Below are 22,832 nucleotides of genomic sequence, written 5' to 3' on the forward strand. Positions count from 1 at the left end.
ATCATCAGGTGGGAAAACCATGTTATGTTTACGTAACAAACCTTACTAATTGGTTGCGTCGGGTGGTGCCGGGTTTAACGACACATGAATATTTACGCGATCTAACCCAAATAAAACCTACATTATGGAGGTGAAGCTGTTGGGCTTTCTGGCAAGCCACCTTTGGCACAGCTGTAATAAGTTTTCTTTTCTTTACGGAACCCCCCTTCCTGCCTACACACGAGGTTGGTGAACAGCACTTGTCTCACTGTTACCCCAATTATCTTGTAAGTGACATCGGCCCAAAAAAATTGAACACGTGTTTACGCGTAACTTTTCAATTAATGTCTGGCGCGGATTGGTAACAGTGTGCAGGGTTATCCGTATTCTCCGGAAAGTAAAATGCACCCAGAAAGTTTGCCTAGGCGCCAATAACATTGTACATTTATCGTCTCACACAAAGACAAAGACCCCCTCCATATAGCCTTAACAGACTGTTGGGGCAAGTGCTGTTAGAAAGCACCTATGAAGGCCGGCACGGCACACGATGTTTTCACGTCGCAGGTGATCATCACTGGCCATGAGTGGGAATCGAACTCACGTGGCTAGTTTCGTAGTGCAGTGCACTGACGATTATACATTACCACTCGCCACATGGTCACAAAGACCCCCCCTATAGCCTTAACAGAGTCTTAGGGCAAGTGCTGTTAGCGAACACCTATTTAGGCCAGCACGGCATACGTGGATAGGGGTGGATGGCCAACACTACGTCCGGCCGCCTTTGTCTCCCTAGTGCCGACGTTTACACACAGCACCAAGTACTTATTTGAAGCTGGGTCGACCTAGGGGAGTCCCAGGACTCGTTTAGACAATCTTCACTGGTGTTGGTCCGAGAGCGGGAATCGAACTCAGGTCGCCGAGTTCGTAGCGCAGCATGCTAACCACTACTCTACCGCTCCCCACATGGTCTTACACACTCACGCGCACACGCACACACCTACTGGATATGAGAGGCACCCCTAACTGTTGCTTTGGAGTCGAGTGTGCCAACCATCACTTCCCGGCAGCATCCCTTCCTAAGAACCAATTTTAATCGAGCAAGCGCTGCAATTTTTTCACCCGTTTGATATAAATTTACGCGCTATTTCTCGGCTGTATTTCACCTGCGTCGCGCATTAAAGAAGCCCTCGGCATGCTCAAAATGTGATCAATGGATGAGTGGTTTCGTAGAGAGCACACACAATTTATTCTCCACTAAACCGGGAGGATTAAATCTGAAAGCTGAAATGATTACGATGCTCTCTCGTGAAGCAAAAAGGATGGGTGGTTGGCTGGAAGGATTAGTGGATAGATGGGTGGTCAATGTTTGGGAGGGTGAGTGGGTGGATGGATTGGTTAGCTGGTGAATGTTATGATTGAGTGGGTGGATTGATGGGTGGGTTATCGGATGGATGAAAGAGTGCATGGGTGGGTTGGTGGGTGAGTAATACGATTGATGAATGACTAGGTGGGTCGGTGAGTGGGTAGATGGGGCGGTTGTTGGCATCCTTGGAATATTTGAGTTAGGATTAACAACGTTATATCAATTGGGCGGTTACACCGCTCCTGTGCTCATCAGCTCATTCGCTCCCACAAAAAGCTGATTCAAACTTGCTCACGTGGATGTGGCAATGTGTTTATGGGGAGCTGTGGTGCAGTGGTTAGCGCACACTTTCATGGACCCGGCGGCACAGGTTCGATTCCTGCTCACGACCAATAACATTGATGAATATTGGAACCAGCCCTGAGTCTCCTCTAGGTCGACTCAGCCTTGAATCAGTATCTGGTATGGGTGGGTAAAAACATCTGCACTTGGGAGACCAAGCCAGCCGGCAGGGCGTGGTTTGGCCAACAACGCTCTTCGTGTGCAGTGCCGGCCTTCGTAGGTGCACGCTGACGGCGCTTGCCCCAACAGTCTGTCGAAGGCTATACGGCGGATCTTTACCCTTGTGTGAGTGGGTGTGTGAGCGAGCAATGGTGTAAATGAACCGTGTGTTAATTCTAGATTTGAAGCTTTTGTGACTGCAAGGATTCATACTCTTAGGTTTTTTCGGTAAAGTCACGTAGGTAAAATATTTTATTTTTTACCTACGTGACTTTACCGAAAAAACCTAAAATATTTTATTTTTTACCTACGTGACTTTACCGAAAAAACCTAAGAGTATGAACCGTGTGTATTGAGAGCAGGGAGGAAATGAGGAGGGAACATTCCAGGTGAGAGTCGATCTGTGATGAGCACAGACAGCTCGGTAGAGGGTGTCGCGTGCAACTCTCTTCATTCACCAATCCCCGCCTCGTCAATGCCGGATTTTAGTTAGTTATCGTGTCCTCCGGATTATGAGATGCTGCGAAAAGTAAGATGCACTGCCCCCCGCCCCCATATAGCCTCGACAAATTGTTGGGGCAAGTGCTGTTAGCGAGCACCTATGAAGGCCGACAAGGGGGTGAGTGGCCAGCACCACGCCCGACCGCCTTTGTCTCCCCGGTGGTGATGTTTACACACCACACCAGGTACTCATTTGAGGCTGAGTCGACCTAGGGGGAGGCCCAGGACCGTTTCAGATATTCATCACCGATGCTGGCCACGAGCGGGAATCGAACTCGGAACACACACACAACGCACGTGCACATACAACTACCGGATTATGAGATGCGCCTCCAACTTTCACTTAAAAATACATAAGCTGCGGGCACGGGGAGGGGGGGGTGTGTGATTATCTTCTAATCTGGAGAATACGGTAACCAACAGCATCTGGATCTGTCTCGTGACATAAAAGCAAGTACGTTTTTGTTATACCACATGGTTTCAAAGTGTACCTTGTCTGGCATTGCAAATGTGGTGACATCAGCTGCGCTTAATGGTAAATGACAGCTGCTGCTGGTTTGAGGGAGGAGATTGGTGCAGCTTTGCTCGAATTCTTTCTTTTTAAACCCTCTACGATCCAGGCGCATAAATCACCCTAAACTCACGCTACATCCCTGCATCTCAAAACGTTAACCAGGGATTCAACCTAGCCATGTGTTTGGTTAGGAGACTGTCTACGGATACCTGGTGTCATTAACTGTGGATTGCGAGGTGGCTAAGAGCCTGCAATACAGATTATGCATTTTAACACGCGACCAATATTATTCATAATGAAGCTTTTTGGGTTAGATCGCGTTATTTATAAATGTGTCTCAACTCTCCACCACCCGACATGGACAATCATAGCCCACAACATTTACATTTTTTTTGCCAGAATTCTGGCAAATTGCCCGATGATGCTGGATGTAATTACCAGCGAAACGTCGTACTCAAAAATTGTAAATGTTGAGGATTCACTCTTCAACACACCGGTGGGCTAAAGTAGTGAACTATTTGTCTTTTGTCAACGTGATGCATCTTTTACTGATTGGCCGTGTCGGGTGGTGGAGAGTTGCGACACATTTATAAATAACGCGATCTAACCCTAAAACCTTTATTATGAGGATTATGCATTCTTTAATCCATCCGTACGGAGCGTTGTGAGTGCTGCCCACTCACACTTCTGGATTTTCTCTGAATGCTCCAATCTGTCAAACATTCCAATTGCAGGATTCTCCGCAAAAAAAGCTTTTGAGACTCAGTGAGGCTTTCCTGAATATAAAAAATGTCATTCTTACTGATGATGATGATAATAATAATAGCACGTGATAATTATTAGCAAGAGCGACTAAATTCAAAAATAAACAATTTTCTGCATCTCCGTGTATATTATAACACTCCAATACAAAACACCACTTGTGCAAAACCCCAACCAGGTACGGAAAACGAGCAAGGCTGTGATTTCATTTGAGCATGGGGACATTTGGGGCCCAATTTACGCCTTGGAAAAAAAATAAACAATTGTCTCGGTCTCAGTTTTGGCAAAAGAAGTGTTGACGTTTCCCTTACCAACATTGGGCCGGGGGCGAATGTCCAAGCCATGCCGATGCACTCCTGCCATCTCACCAAGGCGTGGATGATGCCTGATGTAAAGATAATTATCGAACACTCTGCATAGGCATGTGTGTGTGTGGCACACACGCACGTGCATACACAAGCAATGCATGCGAACAAAGATCCCCCTTATATACGACATAGACTGCTGCAGCAAGAGCTGTTAGCGAGATCTGATCAAGGCCGGCGCGGTGCACGAAGTGGGTCGGCGTGGCCATCGCCACGCCCATCCACCTCTGTCTCCCCAGTGCTGATGATTTTACGCATCGCACCGGGTACTCATTAAACACTGAGTCGACCTAGGAGAAGGCCCAGGGGCAGTTCATATAATCACCAAATGATGTTTTAGCCACGGCTGGGAATCGAACTTGGTTCGCTGGGTTCGTAGTGCAGTGCGCTTACCGCTACATTGCCACTTATTTTTCTGCCTTTAGATTGTTGTCCTTACCCCGGCACCTCCAATGGCTACGTTCGTTGCGAAAGTTCAACATATACTCATACATCGACACATTTACACACAAACACTTACACGCGCGGGATACGATTGCTCATGCTGTGACGGCAGTAGGGACGCTCGCTACCTCGCAACGCGGCCAACCAAGGTTACTAATTGCCTCTATTCGCCGTCGCTCACTGCGGGCACGGCAGTATCCCTTTGGCAGAACGGCAAGCTGCCTTGGCTCCTGCGAGTAAATTCATTGGGAAATGAGCGGTCAAGAATCTGCGAACGGGGAGGGAGGCAGGCGTGCGGGGGGATTCTTGTTGGGACTTCTCCACGCGGTGGCGGCAGCAGCAATGCAGCCCCTCCCGGCTCGAGATGGGCCCATGGGCACACAGCCCCCCTCTATGTAACGCGAGACTGGAATTTTGGCTGCGAGACACGTGTGTTTTTGACTTTTGTTGCTTTTTAACTTCGCTCCACTCCCCATATTTTTCCGAAGTGTGGGTGGTGCCGCGCATGCATCTGAAAACCTCCAAGGCGTAGTAAACACGGCAGAAGTTGAGTGAAATCGAGTGTAGCTTTCCCACACTGCACCACCCCCCACACCCGCCCCAAGTCAAGGCTTAGTTTCTCACCCAATATTTTCCCAAAAATCTGCCAGGCCGGCTTGGATTATTGAGTATCGGTGTGAGTCACTAGCACTAGAGCACCACGGTATGCCTTGCCCATCGTAATCCTCCTGTATCACTGCCTCGTATATTCCGATAAGCCTTTGAACAGGTTTAGGACAAAATAATGGTGAGATGGATGTAGAGTGTTAAAATAATTCCCAGAACAGCTGTTTGCTGCTCCCAGCTGAAATTAGGCACAGAGTATAGTTCACTTTAATGAATAGATAATTTTGGTAAATGGTTCGTTGGGGACTTTGTGCTTCATGAAGGGTGTTTTATGCATGCACATGTCGCTTTGCCAAATTCAAGAATCTAGAAGTAATAATATAATAATAAACGTCCTTCATTTAAGCTTCACCCCCCCCCTTCCAATGCGATGAGTCGTCAGAATTTGAGGCCATGATCTGATCAAACGAACAATTCCATTTCGCCCGTGGACCAGAGCAGAAACTGGTACCACCTACGGTAGCAAAACCTCCGTATGATCAACGTCTTATATGCCCAAATAGAGGGAATCATTTGACAAGCGATTAATTTCAAATGCTAGGCGCGTAGTTCACTGTTATCGGCCACGTGGTTTAGAAATTGTAATCGCTAAAAGTGATGCCACCTAATGTGGTAACGAACGGTGCAATATGTGGTCTGGGCTCGTGGACAAATTGTGGTGCACACGGAATCTGTCATGGCCGCTGGATTTACTGGATGCGGGGACCCACGAACATTACGCACGAATAGAAAACAATCAAATTTTATACTGGACATATACATGTTCCCGTTCCGGTATCGATTACACATTGAACACCAAATTCACCACTTCACTAGTTTTACTTCTGAGAAGAGGTTTTCCCCTTTTTTCTGGCAACAAAACAGGTGTTAAGATGTTAAAACACCAAACTGAAACCTTTTACAAGGAATCATGTCTGCATTAACCACAATGCTTGTGGTCAGAATGCAAACAAAAAAAACATACTCTGATAAGAGTGCATTGTGTTTGTTTTGTTTGCATTCTGGCCACAAGTATTGTGGTTAATGCAGACATGATTCCTTGTAAACGGTTTCAGTTTGGGGTTTAAACATCTTAACACCTGTTTTGTTGCCAGAAAAAAGGGGAAAACCTCTTCTCATATTTTGGTACTGGCAAAGGAGGTCCCATGATGTAGTTTTACTTCTGTTATCTAATCATATGTAACAATAACCGCCATGTGGCGGTGACATCACCACGGCGCCTGTGCCAGGCTATGTGCACTTTAAGGGCCACGTGAAATAATATATACACATTCTTTAAGCTTGAACTGAGCCTTAGAAGTCGGTGCGATCATGCAAGGCCGCGTCACCAACTCATTGGCCGCTCCCTGACACATGACTCACTCCTGCTGCCACAGGGCTCACTAACGGACCATTACTTAAGTATGCTTTGCATAGGCTACGTATGTATACTTGGTATGGCCTATGTATGTATATGTACGTGGTATCGTCTGTCTATGTATACTTGATATAGGCCATGCATGTGTGGACTTGTTTGGCTATGTAACTTGGCATAGGCTATGTATGTATCCTTGATATATGTTCTATACGAGGATGCTTTGCACCTGGTCCTATGATGCCACAGTCCATCTCACTCCTGGACATGAACACATCTCTCATCGTTACATCTCCACAGTGGTCACCCTCTCCGGAATGCTCCCTTCCTATGCTTGCCATTCTACCCCAGGCTCGCCCATCGGCCACCAGGCCTCGTATACCAATGTGCCTTGCCCATGCCCACTTGATTTTCTCGACTTTGAATAACCCAAACGGAAATTGATATCCATTGTAATTTATATGAACACATTAACCCGCCCCCCCACGGCACCTGATTGGTTGGCTCACAAGTGACGACATCACATTGAAACAGGAAGAGGATTTCCCCACAACTCTGGCTGTTGCCTGATGAGGCTGGTTGCAATTACCGGCGGAAATGTCACGGTGCTCAAATTGTAAATGTTGTGGGTTCGCTCCCCAACACACAACCCGTTTGCTGTACAAGTAACGCATTTGTCATGTTTTGTTTACGTGAAACCTGACTAATTGGGTGGTGACTAGTCGGATGGTGGCGGGTTTAACGACACATCTATATTTACTCGATCTAACCCCCCCACCCCCACAAAAAAAAAAACCTCTGTTATGTCTCCAGTTTGCATTCGTTCTCCGATCGGTGCGTCTCTCTGTCCGTTTCGGCATCGTTTTCCGAGCTTCTTTACACACTTTCCTTTTTGCCGCGGGTGTTTGCTGTTGCTCCATTCTCTCGTTTGCGTTGTCGATCCGTCCGGTTCGTTGCATCCGGAACCACCGAGAGTGGACGCCAGGCCCGTAACGCCGTCGTGAACGATGACGCTCGCTCATTTTACGATGACGCTCGCTCATTTTACACCCCCCCCCCCGCCTCCTCCGGCGTTGAATAATAATTTGATAACAATTATTCGTCTCGACGCGGCCGTGGGTGGTTCTGCTCACGAGGATGCGACCGAGGGCCGCCTCTGACGCTCGCACGTCAGCGGGTCGCGTTGCAGCTCCCGCTACGACGAGCTAAGCCCAGCGCAGCTGCAAGACATTCCAGGTCATTTCAGGCAACAGCCTCCCCCCCTCCTCCTCCTCTCCTTCCCCATGTGGTAGGGGATGTCTGTCTGACTGTCTGTCTGTCTGCCCACCTGTTCATTGCACTCCCTGTCTTCATGCAGGGCCATCGACCAAGCTGCTGTATGCATCTCCTGCCTGACCCTTTGCCCGTCTGTCTCCTCTGTACATTTGTCAATGTGTCTGTTATTTTCGTCTGCTCGTCTGTCACTCTGTGTTTGCTTGTAATTTGTCCAACTGTCTGCGTGTGCTTGTCTGTGTGTCCATCTTGTGTTTGGCAACTTGTCAGACGTTCTGTCTGTCTGTTCACATGCCCGTTCATCTACTTGTCTACGTATCAATCAGTCTTTCAACATTCGCTCATGTGTCTGCACTTGTTTGTATTTCCGTCTGCCTGTTTGGCTACGTGTCTATCTACCCGATATTAAAGACACGTCAAAGACGACGGGCTACAGCGCGCACCACGCAAGGGCATGCCTTTATATGGTCCTTAGTGGGATCTCGCCTGTGTGACTCACAAAGAGGCCTGTGGAAGGAGATCATTACAGAGCTACTTCCGAGCCATCTCTTTTATTCGCACCCCCCCCCCCGCCGTGCTACAGAGAAATTCCGCCGCGTCAAATGACGAACCGAATTTTTGTGATGGCGGTCGTTTGTGACAAGGCCGAGGCCCTCATCTCACGTCACCCCGAGGACCCGACTCGATTTTCGGTGCTGGTTCGGCACTCTTGACCACTCCTGAGCCACCCGGCCACCGCAGAGTCCAAAGACAACGCCACCACGTGAACATTCTGACCACGGCGAGCCTTCCCTTGTGGCTCTAAACTTCGCGATTGCACCAAGTGGGGTGAGGTGGTGGGGCTCTTAGCTGTGCCCAGGTCCAGTGCTGGATGAAGCTGTTGCGGGGCCTGTGGCATATGTTATAAAGGGGCCCGAAATAAAAAAAAAACACACAAATATGAAAACACAAATTTTTTTACTGGCACAGTAAAGTAATTGTATTTTTTCATATGCTATACAGCCAGATAATACGACAAATCGTTACCCTTAAACGCCCAGTCGTTCCTAAAAGTTGAAGGCAGTATAGTACTATAGTAATAGAGCAAGTGCAGAATCACTGAACCGGAATTGATAGCTTGAAAGCATTTTGCGCGGGGCCCTTGAAAGTGCGGGGCCCGTAGCCAATGTAGCTTCTTTTGCTACTGGGATAATCCGGCACTGCCCGGGTCTGAAGGTGTACAGGACGATCTTTGTTTGTCCCTGAGAGGTGCCAGCCATTGGCACCTGGCACGGCGGAGCTGTTTGGGCTGGCGCCTCCTCTCACGGCGCACAGTTCGCTTGCTCGCTCGCTCCCTGCTGCTGCTGCCTGTCGCTATCGGCCACAAAACCAAAAACCCACCACCGCGTTACAGTAATTGCATTGATTCTTCCTCCGCGGAACGGTATTGACGTGGTATCGCTTTGCAGCAAGGCAGCTCCATTTTAAAATTAACTCCAGCATGTGCTTCGGATTACATTCGCTTTGCCTTTCGCTTTGGTGCTAATTATAAAAATGCCTTCAATTTCCCCCCACAACCACCACCCCCTCGCTGCCCCTCCGCCCGCTCGCCCGTCCTGTGTGAGCGAGCGAGTGTGGGTTTACAACACAAACACCGGCATCTCAAAAATAAACCTTCAAAATGGCATGAATGTGAGGTTTGTTTGTTCAACAAATATGTATAGTTTCGCCTATGCTTTTATTTATGAATTAGCTTCATCAGTTCCCACCGCATGCAGCTTTCATGCTCATGCGTCGATAATTTAAAAGAAAGATGTAATTAAATTGTACAGCCCCTGCACAATCCACTGCTGGATGAAGGCCTCCTCTCACTGTGTTGGTCATGGGGACTGTTGGACCATACTTGACCACGCAGGTTGATGAAGAGTGGCGGCCAGGGTGGGGTTCAGATAGCACTCCACGCTGATGTTAGCCATGGACAGAAATTTGACTCAAATCACCGAGTTCACAGTGCAATGTGAAAACCACGGTGTTTCTGTGCTCCATCTATGTAAAAAAAATTGGTGTAAATATTATGTAATAAACTCATGTGCTGTTGTGGACAATTCTGGCTAATAAAATGAAAAACCTCAGTTCCATGTCCCCACGTGACAATAACACACCTTGGCCGTGACCTTCCAGTCTGATATTAGCCAGCAGCATTGGTTTTGACATATTGGCTCTCATCAGCAGAGTCAGGCTTGCTTTACAAAATAAATCCGGATTCGTCAAATGTCAGTGTTAAGATCCATCCATGTTAAGCTATGGGGGGCCATCGTTTGTGGCTGGAATTGAACCTTCACTTCTCAGCCAGCAGGCTCAGTGGTCACAGCACTGAACTGTCAAGTGACCGCTGAGCTGACCCCACCGACGTCCTGGGTTTGAGTCCAGGTCACAGCCACACGTGATTAAACCGGGTTCTCAACTGGGGCCTCAGCACATTCACCAATGCCAGCGCATTGCAATTAAATGTATTTCAAATTTTCTTCTTTAAACATTCTAAATAATTTAATTCAATATATTACGTTATTTGACCACATTTAATTTCTGCGAAATAAAATTTGCGTAAATTTTTGAGTGGGGTGGTAAATAAATAAATACATATTCTTAGGTTTTTTCGGTAAAGTCACGTAGGTAAAAAAATTTAATTACAATTATTTATATTTTTATTTTACTTTTATACATTTTAATTTTTTACCTACGTGACTTTACCGAAACAACCCTAAGAATATGAATCCTTGCAGTCACGAGAGCTTCAAATCTATAAATAAATACATGTGTATGCATGTTGCAGTTCTTTGCACCGTGTGTAGCCAACCATGCTAATCGGAGGTTCGTGGGAAGAACAACAAACCAAATGAATAGACATAAAACTTAATACTGTGGATGCACATTTATTGTCAACACTCGTAGCCACCATTATTAGGAAAGCATAGACGTGCACCTGCTGTTAAATGGACTGAAGTTTTTGTTTAACAATGCTCGCCCAGTATGCGGTAATGCTGCGCGCCGAACAGACCGCTGGTTTCCACCAAAATGTTTCCCCACTCCCAGCTGCTTTCGTTGTTTTTTTAATTCTTTTTACTGAGCACAAGAAAGCGATTGTTAAAATGCCCACCGCTGATTGCAGCGTGACATCCCCCTGCACTGGCTGTTGTCACGAAAACACGAACCATATTCTCGGTATATATGACGCACTTCATCTACAAATATTTTAAAGAGGTACTCTGGGGATGCGCCTTATTATAATCCGGTGTGTAGGCCCAAAACCTCGCAACTGGACGTGCGAGTTACGATTGCGCTCGGCGTCCAAACTACTTCCCACTCTGTCTATGTGCCACTCAGTCTGCCTACCACTCAGTTCATGTGTCACTCAATCTGCCTACCATTCAGGCCATGTGCCACTCAGTCCATGTGTCACTCAGTCTGCCTACCAATCAGTCTGCCTACCACTCAGTCCATGTGCCACTCAGTCCATGTGTCACTCAGTCTGACTACCACTCAGGCCACGTGCTGCTCATTCTGCATACCAATCAGACTATGTGCCACTCGCCAAACATATCTTAGCAAACAATTGCAGAGAATGCATTTTAGGAGGGCTGTACACAAACTCAACACAGATGCGTTATTTAGTTACCACACACGGCACGGAGTTCATCTCATGTGCGTTGCGAGCGGCGCTGCAGCAGCGTTGAGACGAGCGGCCGGCACCGCGCCACTGCGGTGCCGGCCGCTCCGCTCCGTACCAGGCACGGTGCTCCTCCTCGCCGTCCACGTGATGCGACCGCACGGTCACAGCCCTCTCGATCTTCTTGTTGTTTTTCTAAATGGTGCAAAAGTTTGGATGGCGCGTTTTACTTTCCCGGGTGGCTTTTGAGCTATAGAATAAGATACAACAGAGCAGTAAAAATCTTGACCTAAAGCTTTCGTGACTGCAGGAATTCATATTCTTTGGGTCTTTCGGTAAAGTCACGTAGAAAGGTTCAAATTAATAAAAATGAAATTAAAAAAACCACGATCGTCATCAGGAGGTTGACGATCGCTTGGATGACGATCGCTTGTGTTGTGATCGAAACATCGTGGTTTTTGTTTATTTTATTTATTTTTAATTTGAACCTATCTACGTGACTTTTCCGAAAGACCCAAAGAATACAATAGAGCAGTGTTCATGGGGAAGTTGGCGGGGGTCGGAGGGGGAGCGGAGGCAGCAGAGTGGTTCCCGCGCCGCACTATGGACTCGGTGACCTGAGTTCGATTTCCATCCGCGGCGAACATTTGCGGTGACCGGTATCTGAACCGGCCCAGTGCCTCCTAATCCTCACCAACCCGCACTGACCGGCGTGGGGAAGCAGCGCGGGGAAGGATGATCAAACAACCTCCCACGATTTCACAGAGTGCGGGGAGGCCTTCATCTCACAGTTGATTTACAAAAAGGGCTGTACGGTAAATTATTATTATTTCGTTCGTACAAAAAATGCAAATATCGTAAATAGTAAGTTGCAGTTATTTGAGCAAAAATTACTTGCATCGTAAATATAATGCGTAATACCCATTAGAAGAAAAACCTTTTGCTTCATAGTTGTATGCGTCTATATTTTGCTACGGATAATTTTTTGATGGTACGCCAATAGTTGTCCACAACAGAACAAGGCGACATTTCATACGTAGGCTTTCACAACCAATATTACGATTTATAATTATTAGTTTCCTTTGGTTGAGACCGTCCTATAGGTACGATGTAAATTTTGTTGAAAAGCAAAGCGAAATGTTGGCCTGTTTTGTACGACGTTTCGCTGGAGATTGCATCCAGCATCATGCGGAGTCAACGAAACAAAACTAATTGCGAGTTGGATACTGCACGTCTAGAGCAGGAGGAAGAAAACCTGCTGCTCCACAACCACATGCGACCCTTTAAGTGACTGCTTCGTGACCGTTATCTATTAAAGTCTCGTATTCACATGCCATGCAGCTCTTGAAATATTGAGGTTTTCATTTTTTACAGAATTCTATAAAAATTGCCCTTCTTGTTGTTGTTCTGCTTGCCGGCCCCTGGTCTAGATACGTCTACTGGATACAGACATAGACTTCTCTGTCCGAGTGATGCGTGCTGGCGGCGATGTTAATTTTGCGGAACAAAAAAAATTGTTGACGAAAAATACTCTTCAACAAAGTGTTCGTGATTGCACTTAGTCGACGTTGAACGTGAATGAACGGAACGGAATCATCAAGCACGACGGTGACAACTACCACGATGCACCAAGCCAGACTTGATTGGTGCTCGCTAACTGCACATGCCCGAACAGCCTGAAAGAGGCCACACCTGGGGAACTTTGTCTTTGTATCTTTGTAGCTGCTCCGCAACATTACTTCCCCAACAGCCTGTTAAAGGCTACACGGGGTGGATCTTTGTCTGTGCGTGTATATCAATAAACGTACTCATATATATAAATATATAAATTACTAATACGGGCACTGCTCTTTCCCCGCTTGCATTTCTCCCGCACCGCCAAAGGCAAATGACAACGAGTCGGCAAAGCCAGCGCCAATCCGGATCGAGCCCAGCGCCCCCGGGGGCACCCGGCGCCCGCACGATCCTCCCGGCAGGCCAGTGAATGATGGCGATGCCGCCGATGCGGCCGGCGCCCCCTCCCCGCCGTCGAGCCACACCACCGAGGTCCCGTCCTCCTCTGCGCGGCTCCGCGCTGCGACTGCCACCGCTCGTGCTGGTGGCGGCGGCGGTAGCGGCCTCGTTGCTGTGCGGCCCGGGCCTCGCGGCCTCGGCCACCGGCAGCAACCGGGGCGGCCGCGAGCGGCTCCTGCCGGACCCGGCCTCCTTGTCCGGTGGCCGTCCCCCGCGCGACCAAAAGCGGCCGAACATCATCCTCATTCTCACCGACGACCAGGACGTCGAGCTGGGTAAATCGAGCCCTCACCCCCCCCCTCTCCCCCCCGCGTCCGAGCGTCCCCTCGACCGCCCACCCGCGGTGCTCGCGTGAGGCTGTGGTGGAAATGTCACATTCCTTGTGGCAGCGTTGTTGATGCGTCGCTATCGTCTGCAGCAGCAGCAGCAGTAGCCATGGGTAGTCCACTGCTGCATGAAAGTTTCCCTGAGATGTCGGCACCTCTCACAGTCTTGTGATGCAACAAGCTTGCTACTGAGCTTATTTCATCGCTCCCATTTCTGCGGTCGATGTCCTCTTAGGGCATGTCTTTCCCCCACTTAGGGCATGTCTCTTTATCCCCTTTGGCTGCCACTCCATCATTAGTCTCGACTACTGGACCTCATCGCACCGTCTAGCGACATGTCCCTCTGTACACAACAGATAATATGATGTCTCTAGTGTTGAAGGGATCATTTTAAGTATGGTTAGTAATTGAATGGGAGACTGCCAGGAGATGCCAGGTGTTGTAAGCTTGGGCTGTGAGGTGGCCAGGAGATGCTGGTCCAGATGATGTACTCATGAGAGGAGCTCTTGAGCGTTAACCCCATTATATGTATGATGGGTTTCCATAAAGTTTCCTTCCAAATTACAATCACTCTCTCTTACAGAATTTGCCAAGCATTCAAATGCAAAATTGAGGCTTTTCCTTGGTAAATAAACATCATCATCAAGTAAATAATTTCCTATCTACTTCTAGACAAAGGACATCTCACCCTGTCCCCAATACCTCACGACTCTCGCAGTGCCGACGATCGTTCTTAGATTTGGCTGTGCATATATTGCAAGTTCGATTCGTGGATTCGGCAAAGCGCGGCATGAGTTTTGCGAGGTGCTGGCGGGTCAGTGGGAGGGGGGTGGCTGGGCTGGGGGGGTGTACTCTGGCAGTCGCCTACACAGCTGCTCGCATTTGTTAGGTTTCGCAATCATGAGCTAATCGAGCCGGGTTAGTGTTGTTGAAGGTTGTCCGCGGCAAAAAGGCACTCGAAATATTCCGGGAAATGGGAGTCACTCGACAAGTGGCGGAGAGAACAAATTATCTGTAAATTCCGGGTTTTTGTGGAGCATGCATGTGTGTAAGGCAACACGGCACGAATTCCCGTTCAACGGGTGGGTTTCTGATTTAAACAATTAGCATTTACCATTTTCAGATTTTTGGGGTTTTTTCAAGGATTGCTTTGGATATTTTATTGGATGTTCGCGACGTTCGCATTGTGCGCTCGTGCAGCGACGTCACATGATGTCACGTGACGGTTCTCCCGAGGGCCCTGAGCTCGGTCCGGAGTGGCGCCGTAGGAGTGAACGAAATGGCAGTGCCGCACAAGCACAAACAAAGTCACCGGCGCCTCTAAGCTCGAGCATCGTCACAAGCCTCGGCCTCATGACACTGTGTCTGACATACGGCACTGGAAATTTCAATGTGCTGATTATTATTCTTGATTAATAACACTGCCGTTGCCTTAATATATAGCACGCTGTGTTTCGGGAAACGGCCCTCCTTCACAGCAACATAAATAGAGGGGCCAGAGAGAAATAAACGAGACTGCGCCATGCGTACACCACGTCAGTGATACGGGTCACTTGTGGCTCTCAGCTAAATTCAATACAAACCAAAAATTTCTGGATCGTCTAAAATGTCATATCGAGGCCTTCCCCTGGGAAATTAATGACCCAGATAAAATGGCTGGTGGCAATTTCTCACCAAATGTGCTAAACACAAATTTAGACCGGCGCACTTCTCGCCGTGTGAATTTGTTTGGGGACGTGCGGGAATTCCCACACATCGACACGCGCAACCCCCATCTGCTCGGCGACGCGGTTCACCGGTTAATTTTTTTGTTCTGCCTTCCCATTCTCCGCCGTCGTTCGTCTCGTGCCAGGCTCGATGCTGGTGATGAACAAGACGCGGCAGCTGATGGAGCGCGGCGGCGCCCACTTCACCAACGCGTTCGTCACGACGCCCATGTGCTGCCCGTCTCGCTCCTCCATGCTCACGGGGAAATACTCACACAACCACGACGTCTACACCAACAACGAGAACTGCTCCTCGCCCTCCTGGCAGGCGGCGCACGAGCCCCGCACATTCGCCGTGCACCTGAGCCGCGCTGGCTATCGCACAGGTGAGGCCAGGGTAGAGCTCCCGATTCAAACCACCCGAGGCCTGACCCATACAGGTGAGACAGGGATGGAGCTCGTGCCTTGAGCCTGGGCCTAATACAGGTGAGGCAGGGATAGAGCTTGTGTCCTGAGCCTGGGTGTAATCCATACAGGTGAGACAGGGATGGAGCTCGTGCCTTGAGCCTGGGCCTAATACAGGTGAGGCAGGGATAGAGCTCGTGTCCTGAGCCTGGGCCTAATACAGGTGAGACAGGCCGTAGCCATGGAGTCAACATTGGGGGGGACCAAATCTTCCAGGGGGTCTGGAGGTCCCGCCCCAGAAAAAAAAATCTAAATTTGAAAACGAATTTCGTGCCATTTCCTGCCTAAAATATTAAAAAAATTTCACTACCACATAGGATGTACTTTTTATTTAATTTTTTACAATATTGTCTAATAGTGTATTGTATTACATTGCTCTGTTTTTTTTTACCTTTTCTTGTTTCATTGTATGTAATGGCAGAGATTATAGATCCACAAAGTACAACCATAACCACAATCATATGAACAGAAATCTATTTTATAGGGATATATTGGGGGGGACATTTTGAGCATATTTGAATATTGGGGGGGGGGTATGTGTCCCCCCCAATAAATATTATAATTATGGCCTTGCAGGTGAGACAGGGATAGAAAACCGGCTCTGAGCCTGACCCTAAGTCATACAGCTTAGACTGGGATAGAATACCTTATTTGAACCTGACTCTCTCTCATGCAGGTGAGACACCCGCTCTGTCTAAGCCTAGTCCATGCAGGTGAGAGATGGATACAGTAGCTGCCCAGACATTGACCCGTACAAGTGAGAGAAGGCCTGCCCAGACACCGTCTCCTAAACCCAATCCCTCGGACATGCTGATGAATCACACCTTTAGCGCCTGGGTCTAAGCGCGCGCAATAACAGCTGAGTGCCTCCCCAACCCTCACTCATATGTCTAGTACTAGTGTGTGTACGTGTGGGTGCTAGTCGCTAGTGACCCGAGTTCGATTCCAGCTCACGGCCAACATCAGTGACGATTATCTGAACTGGTCCTGGGCCTCCCCTGGGTCGACAGCCTCAAATGGGTATCTGGTGCGGTGTGTAAATATCACCACTCGGGAGACAAAGGCGGCCGGGCGTGGTGCGGACCACCCACCCCCTCGTGTGCCGTGCCAGCCTTCATAGGTGCTCGCTAACAGCACTTTCCCCTACAGTCTGTTAAGGCTATACGGGGGATCTTTGTCTTTGTGTGCACGCGCGCGTGTGCAGGCTTCTTTGGCAAGTACCTGAACGAGTACAACGGGAGCTACGTGCCGCCCGGCTGGCGCGAGTGGCTCGGCCTCGTCAAGAACTCGCGCTTCTACAACTACACGCTGAACCACAACGGTGTTCGCGAGAAGCACGGAGCCCACTACCCCTCGGTGTGTGTGGTCAAGTGTGTGAGTGTGTGTGTGTGTGGTCACGTGTGTGAGTGTGTGATCAGGTGTGTGAGTGTGTGGTCAAGTGTGTGAGTGTGTGATCAGGTGTGTGAGTGAATGTGTGGTCAAGTGTGTGAGTGTGTGTGTGAGTGGTCAAGTGCGTGTCCACAGGTGTTGCATCAGGCCAGATACCTCAGTCAGTCAACTCATGGCACCTGGGTCTGTCTCGTGACCTCCTGCCAACGGGCGTTTGACACTTCACGTGGCCTTAAAGTGCACTTAGCCAGGCACAAGCGCCGTGGTGACTTTACCGCCACTTAATGATGAATGGCGGTTGTTGTTGTTGTCCATGCGTGCGTGGGTGGGGGAGCGGTAACGCAGTGGTTAGCGCATCCGGTGACCCGAATGCGATTTTCCTCCCACAATGAACACCAGTGATGATTATCTTCTTTGGCTTGCCCTACCTCCACTTGGCCTCAAATGAGATGGTGCGTTGTGTAAACATCGCAGCTAGGCAGACAAAGGCTGACGGGCGTGGTGCAGGCCACCCATCCCTGTGTGTGCCATGCCGGCCTTCATAGGTGCTCACTTACAGCACTTGCCCCAACAGTTTGTAAAGGTTATATGTGGATTTTTGTGTGTCTTGTTTCGTTGAATCTGTATCAGTGTTTGTGCATGTTTGTGTGTGTTTCGCGTGATTGATACGGGTCTAACACAGATGTCAGGGTGTTGACTTCGCAACCATGAGATCCCTGGTTCAAATTTGGATTTCAGCCACTTGTGATACCTTCAGTTGTCAAGTGCAGTGAGTTGATGCTCTCAGTCCAGCTGCTAATGGTTCCACACATTTGGATATTCACTGAATTCCACATCCTCTAACAGAGGCAGTACATCGCACGTGTGCACATGGACGGGTGTTTTAAAATCCAGTTCATTTGCGTGAGAGAGTGCTCCCGTTAATGCAGTTGTCACGATTGCAGCCAGATTTTGCTTTGTGCATTACGATACGGCTCATTGCCCCTGCGAACGGCACTCTGGATATTTCTTGCCGTTTGCGACGCCCCCCCCAGGACTACCTGACGGACCTCATCACGAACGAGAGCGTGAGCTTCTTCCGAGCGTCGCGGCGGACGTACCCGGGCCGCCCCGTGCTCATGGTGCTGAGCCACGCGGCCCCGCACGGCCCCGAGGACTCGGCCCCGCAGTACTCGGAACTCTTCCCCAACGCGTCCACGCACATGTACGCACGCCTCCTACACGCGCCGCGCGCACGCGACGCACAGGTGCATGCCAAGACACCGGTACCCGCCGTTCGCCACTAAGTGGCGGTGACGCGTCACTGTGGAGCCTGTGCCAGGCCAGGTGCAGTTTGGAGCCACGTGAAGTGTCGAAGGCTTTGCTGACAGGAGGTCACGGGACAGACCCAGGTGCCATGGGTTGGCTGATTTAGATGGCTGGCAGATGCACCCCCTGTGCTCCTTATTGTGCCAATTCGATGCATTTTAGCCGCCCAGTGTTCCACTGTTTGTTATGAGCGTCGCTCCTCTGCCGTCCGTTGTTGTTGGAGGGCGACTGCCTCCAACTGACCATGAGCGACCTTTACGAGCAACCTTCATAAAGGCCGATCTTGACGCCGCTGGTATGCGTCTTCGGCAAGTCCACTCAGCTCCACATTGTTCCGTACTGTGTATATATACAGGCACACAAACTCACAGCCTGACAATACAGCAGGAAGTTAGAGCCACGGCTACTCGGGCCTCATTCAGAACGCATCCACACACGTGTACATGCATGAATTTTACATGCATGAATTCTACATACATGTACGCATGCGTTGTGCGTGCATGACTCATACATGATACGCATATATATACACAAAGACAAAGATCCCCAGTATAGCTTTAACAGGCTGTAGGAGCAAGTCGTGTTCGCCAGCACCTATAAAGGTCGGCACAGCACATGATAGGGTGGGTGGCCAGCATCTCCCACACCTCACGAGGTACTCATTTGAGGCCAAGTCAACCTAGGGAAGGCCCAGGACCTGTGCAAATATTCGCCACTGTTATTGGTCATGAGTGGCAATCGAGCGTAGGTCACTGGGTTCGTAGCACAGCGCACGAACCACTGCACTACTGATCCCCACACTTAGTCTTTGCAACCACTACTCACACACGCACGCACGCATGTACGCTACACACGTGTAAATACGCAAGTGAGCACCTATTAAACCTGGCGCGACTCAGCAGTGGTTGGTGGGGTGACTGCCAGGCACACCTGACCACCATCATCTCCCCTGCACCGCGGTATTTATTTTATGGCTGAGTCCACCTAAGGGGGTGGATGGGCGGGGGCGGTGGTAGGCCTGCAAGCAAGCGCAGGTGGCGGCTGCTGCTGTGGAGAGCGAGCTGCCGGCTAGGCACCGGGGCGCCGTGACTCCGCTTCTGTACGTGCGGCGTCGACGAAGGGCGCGCGGGACGAGCCGTTTCAAATATTAAACAAGCGTACAACATCGCGACGGCCCATCACACGCACGGTTGACATCCTCTTTTATGAAGGCGTTTGGCAATTTTCAAAATATTTTCTGTCGTGGGTTTTTTTTTCCAGTCCTGACCCACATTATGTTGAGCACCCAGCCGCCTCCACCCCGCGACGTCCTGTCCCAATTCGCTGCTGGCGGTTCACAGCGGCGGAAAAAAAAAATCGGCAACCGTGACCCTTTAAGCGCACTCATAAAAGAGGACCTGACCCCTTAAAGCATTGCAGAGAAAGCGCCGGCGACCCTTTGCGAAGGGAACAATCGTTCGGGGGGCACGGGGCGGGATGGTACACAATCTCGCAGTATGCCGGCCCTTGAGTAGCGCGTTCCCACACGTGCACACTCACACACACTCACACGCACGCACATACACGTGCACAACGTGCGGAGGTGTGGGATGAGCGGCTTTGGGGTAAAAATAAAAAGGGGGTGGGGGGGGGGCTGGTGTATACTTCCTTGTGCTCGCGCAACAGCTGTCACTTCCGATTACGACGAACGAGATGGGCCGCGGCTCGCAAAGATTTCGAGTTAGGGATGCATGGACGGCCTGCGGTGGTCATGCTGCTCGTGGCCACCTGTAACCCAGCACCGTTGGAGGCAGCAGCGAGGGCTGGCGGGTCGCAGGAATGCTGTGAAACTCCCGATCCGTCGGCGTCGAGGCAGATGCTGCGCGATGGTTTGCCAGGAGTCCGCGTTACAGGAAAGTGCAGACTAATATCATCCGTTCCTTCTCAGCGGGATAGAGTGTTACTCCTTTGGACGTATGGGTTTTCTCTGGACGCTCCGGTTTGCCCACATCAGTACCCAACCGCCCCCCATCCCGGGCAAGCTAACGATGCACCCAGCGGACCGAAGTCTGCGAGCCCCAACTCCACGACGAATCCCGGTCTCGCCACCACACTCATTAATCGGCCGATGACACCTTGATATACAGAGGATCGCAGAGCTTGGGCGATTGCTGTAGCCAGCTCACCACTTTGGCTGCCGCCTTCCAACCTGTCTGTGGTTCCTCGTGCCGAGTTGTCCACTCTCTCTCCGAGAGGTGAGCGCAATACTGTGTGCCATGTTGCGACAAGTTTGCATTATTCATTTTGATTATTATGGCTCTCCTGCAGGTCCGTGTCATTTCTTTCAACGTTATTGCCTTTGTACACATGCGTTGTTGTTTTTATTCTTCATCTGGGTTTTCCGGTTTCCTCCCACACACAGAACCGCGCCTTACAATGGCATTGGCCAAATATCCCAATGCAGAACGCTCCAACCAATTAGTTTTTGTTTTTAATACCGGTTGAGATATTCCAGGATAAATAAATAACAGCGTCAGTATAAAGTTTTGAGCGCTGTGACGCGCTATTTTAATGGTGAATGTCTTTACTGCAGTGTGATCTCTTCAATCAATACTCTGAATCGCTCAGTAGTTGGCATTAAACGCTGCTGAGCCCAACTTAAAAACGACTAAAGTCTCAAGTAATAACAAATATAATCACGGTCCCGAAGTAAGATCTTGATTTGAAGCCTTCGTGACTGCAGGAATCCATACTCTTTGGTTCTTTCGGTAAAGTCACGTAGGTATAAAATAAAATCAATCACGACGTTTCAGGCGCAACACAAGCGTCCGTCATCAGCTTTTCCCACCTGATGACGGACGCTTGTGTTGCGCCCGAAACGTCGTGATTTATTTTATTTTATACCTAGGCGACTTTACCGAAAGAACTAAAGAGTAAGATCTTGATGTTACAGCTGACATCTGGAAAAAAGAATGACATCGAGACACCACTGGTATTTGGTCATGCGGCCACCATATCAGCAACAGATGTGTGGGGTTCATAGCCCAATAACACCACCCTCCCTACAGCTCTCACGCCACTACTAAGCAGTCTCACAGCAGCAATTCCCATGGCAGTGACACCACCACACTCGCCCCCAGCTCAATGCACATCCTTCTGCCACCGCTGCGCGTGTCCCCGTGCGCCCACGACCCTGCTCACCCGCCGTGGCCCCCCGTAACCCCACTCTGACCTTTCCGTGACCCCCCCTGTGACCTTTCCGTGACCCCTACCCTTGTGCCCCCCCCGCCCCCCCCACCGTGCAGCACGCCGAGCTACAACCTGGCGCCCAACCCCGACAAGCACTGGATCCTGCGCTACACGGGGCCCATGATGCCCATCCACATGGAGTTCACCAACCTCCTGCAGCGGCGGCGCCTGCAGACGCTCATGTCCGTGGACGACTCCGTGCAGCGCGTGAGCGAGCAAGCGAGCGAGCGACCCAGGCGGAGTTGTGCAGGCGCGAACGCGCGGCGGTCGTGCGACTGAGACCGAGTCGTGCATGTGGCGAGCGGTAGTGTAGCGGTTAGCGCACTTCGCTATTAACCCGCAGGCCCGAGTTCGATTCCTGGTCAGGGCCAACGCCAGTGACCATTATCTGAACCTGTTATGGGCCTCCCTTAGGCCGACTCAGTCTAAAAATTAGTACCTGGTACAATGTGCAAACATCACCACTAGGGAGACAAAGGCGGCCGGGCATAGAGCTGGCCACCCACCCTCTCGTATGCTGTGCCAGCCTTCATAAGTGCTCGCTAACAGCACTTCCCTCAAACGTCTGTAAAGGATATATTGGGGATTTTTGTCTTTGCTAACTGCACTTGCCCCAACAGCTTGTGAAGGCTACACGGGGGCGGGGGTCTTCTTTATCTTTGTGCGAGCAGATTCTGGACACGCTGGAGGAGAGTGGCGAGCTGGAGAACACGTTCGTCATCTACACGTCCGACCACGGCTACCACCTGGGCCAGTTCGGCCTCGTCAAGGGCAAGTCCATGCCCTACGAGTTCGACATCCGCGTGCCCTTCTACGTGCGGGGGCCCGGCGTCGCTCCGGGGTCCACGTACGTGCACTCCGCTCCGGGTTTCTCTCCATCTCTCTCTCTCTCTCCGACGCGCGCACGCACAACTCGGTCGCCTGCTCACTCGATAAAGATATTGAATTGTTTGTGAACAAGTCGTCCTCCTGTACGTTGGAGGGGGGTGGGTGATGGAGGGGTGAGGGTGCATCTCAGAGCGCTTAAAAA

General features: G+C 50.0%; 1 protein-coding gene across 1 annotated transcript in view; it reads left to right on the forward strand.

The window, feature by feature from the left end:
• The window catches only part of LOC144938503 (extracellular sulfatase Sulf-2-like), a 121,817-nt gene that overhangs the window by 92,364 nt on the left and 6,621 nt on the right, over positions 1 to 22,832 (forward strand). The window contains exons 3-8 of the mRNA XM_078866376.1: positions 13,252 to 13,655; positions 15,559 to 15,798; positions 17,082 to 17,233; positions 18,301 to 18,470; positions 21,859 to 22,009; positions 22,474 to 22,649. Of these exons, the coding sequence (XP_078722502.1) occupies positions 13,352 to 13,655; positions 15,559 to 15,798; positions 17,082 to 17,233; positions 18,301 to 18,470; positions 21,859 to 22,009; positions 22,474 to 22,649 (1,193 nt within the window). The 5' untranslated portion in view covers positions 13,252 to 13,351. The remainder of the gene's footprint in view (positions 1 to 13,251; positions 13,656 to 15,558; positions 15,799 to 17,081; positions 17,234 to 18,300; positions 18,471 to 21,858; positions 22,010 to 22,473; positions 22,650 to 22,832) is intronic.

Source organism: Lampetra fluviatilis, chromosome 22 (genome assembly GCF_964198595.1).
Source record: "Lampetra fluviatilis chromosome 22, kcLamFluv1.1, whole genome shotgun sequence".
Classification (NCBI taxonomy): Eukaryota; Metazoa; Chordata; class Hyperoartia; order Petromyzontiformes; family Petromyzontidae; genus Lampetra; species Lampetra fluviatilis.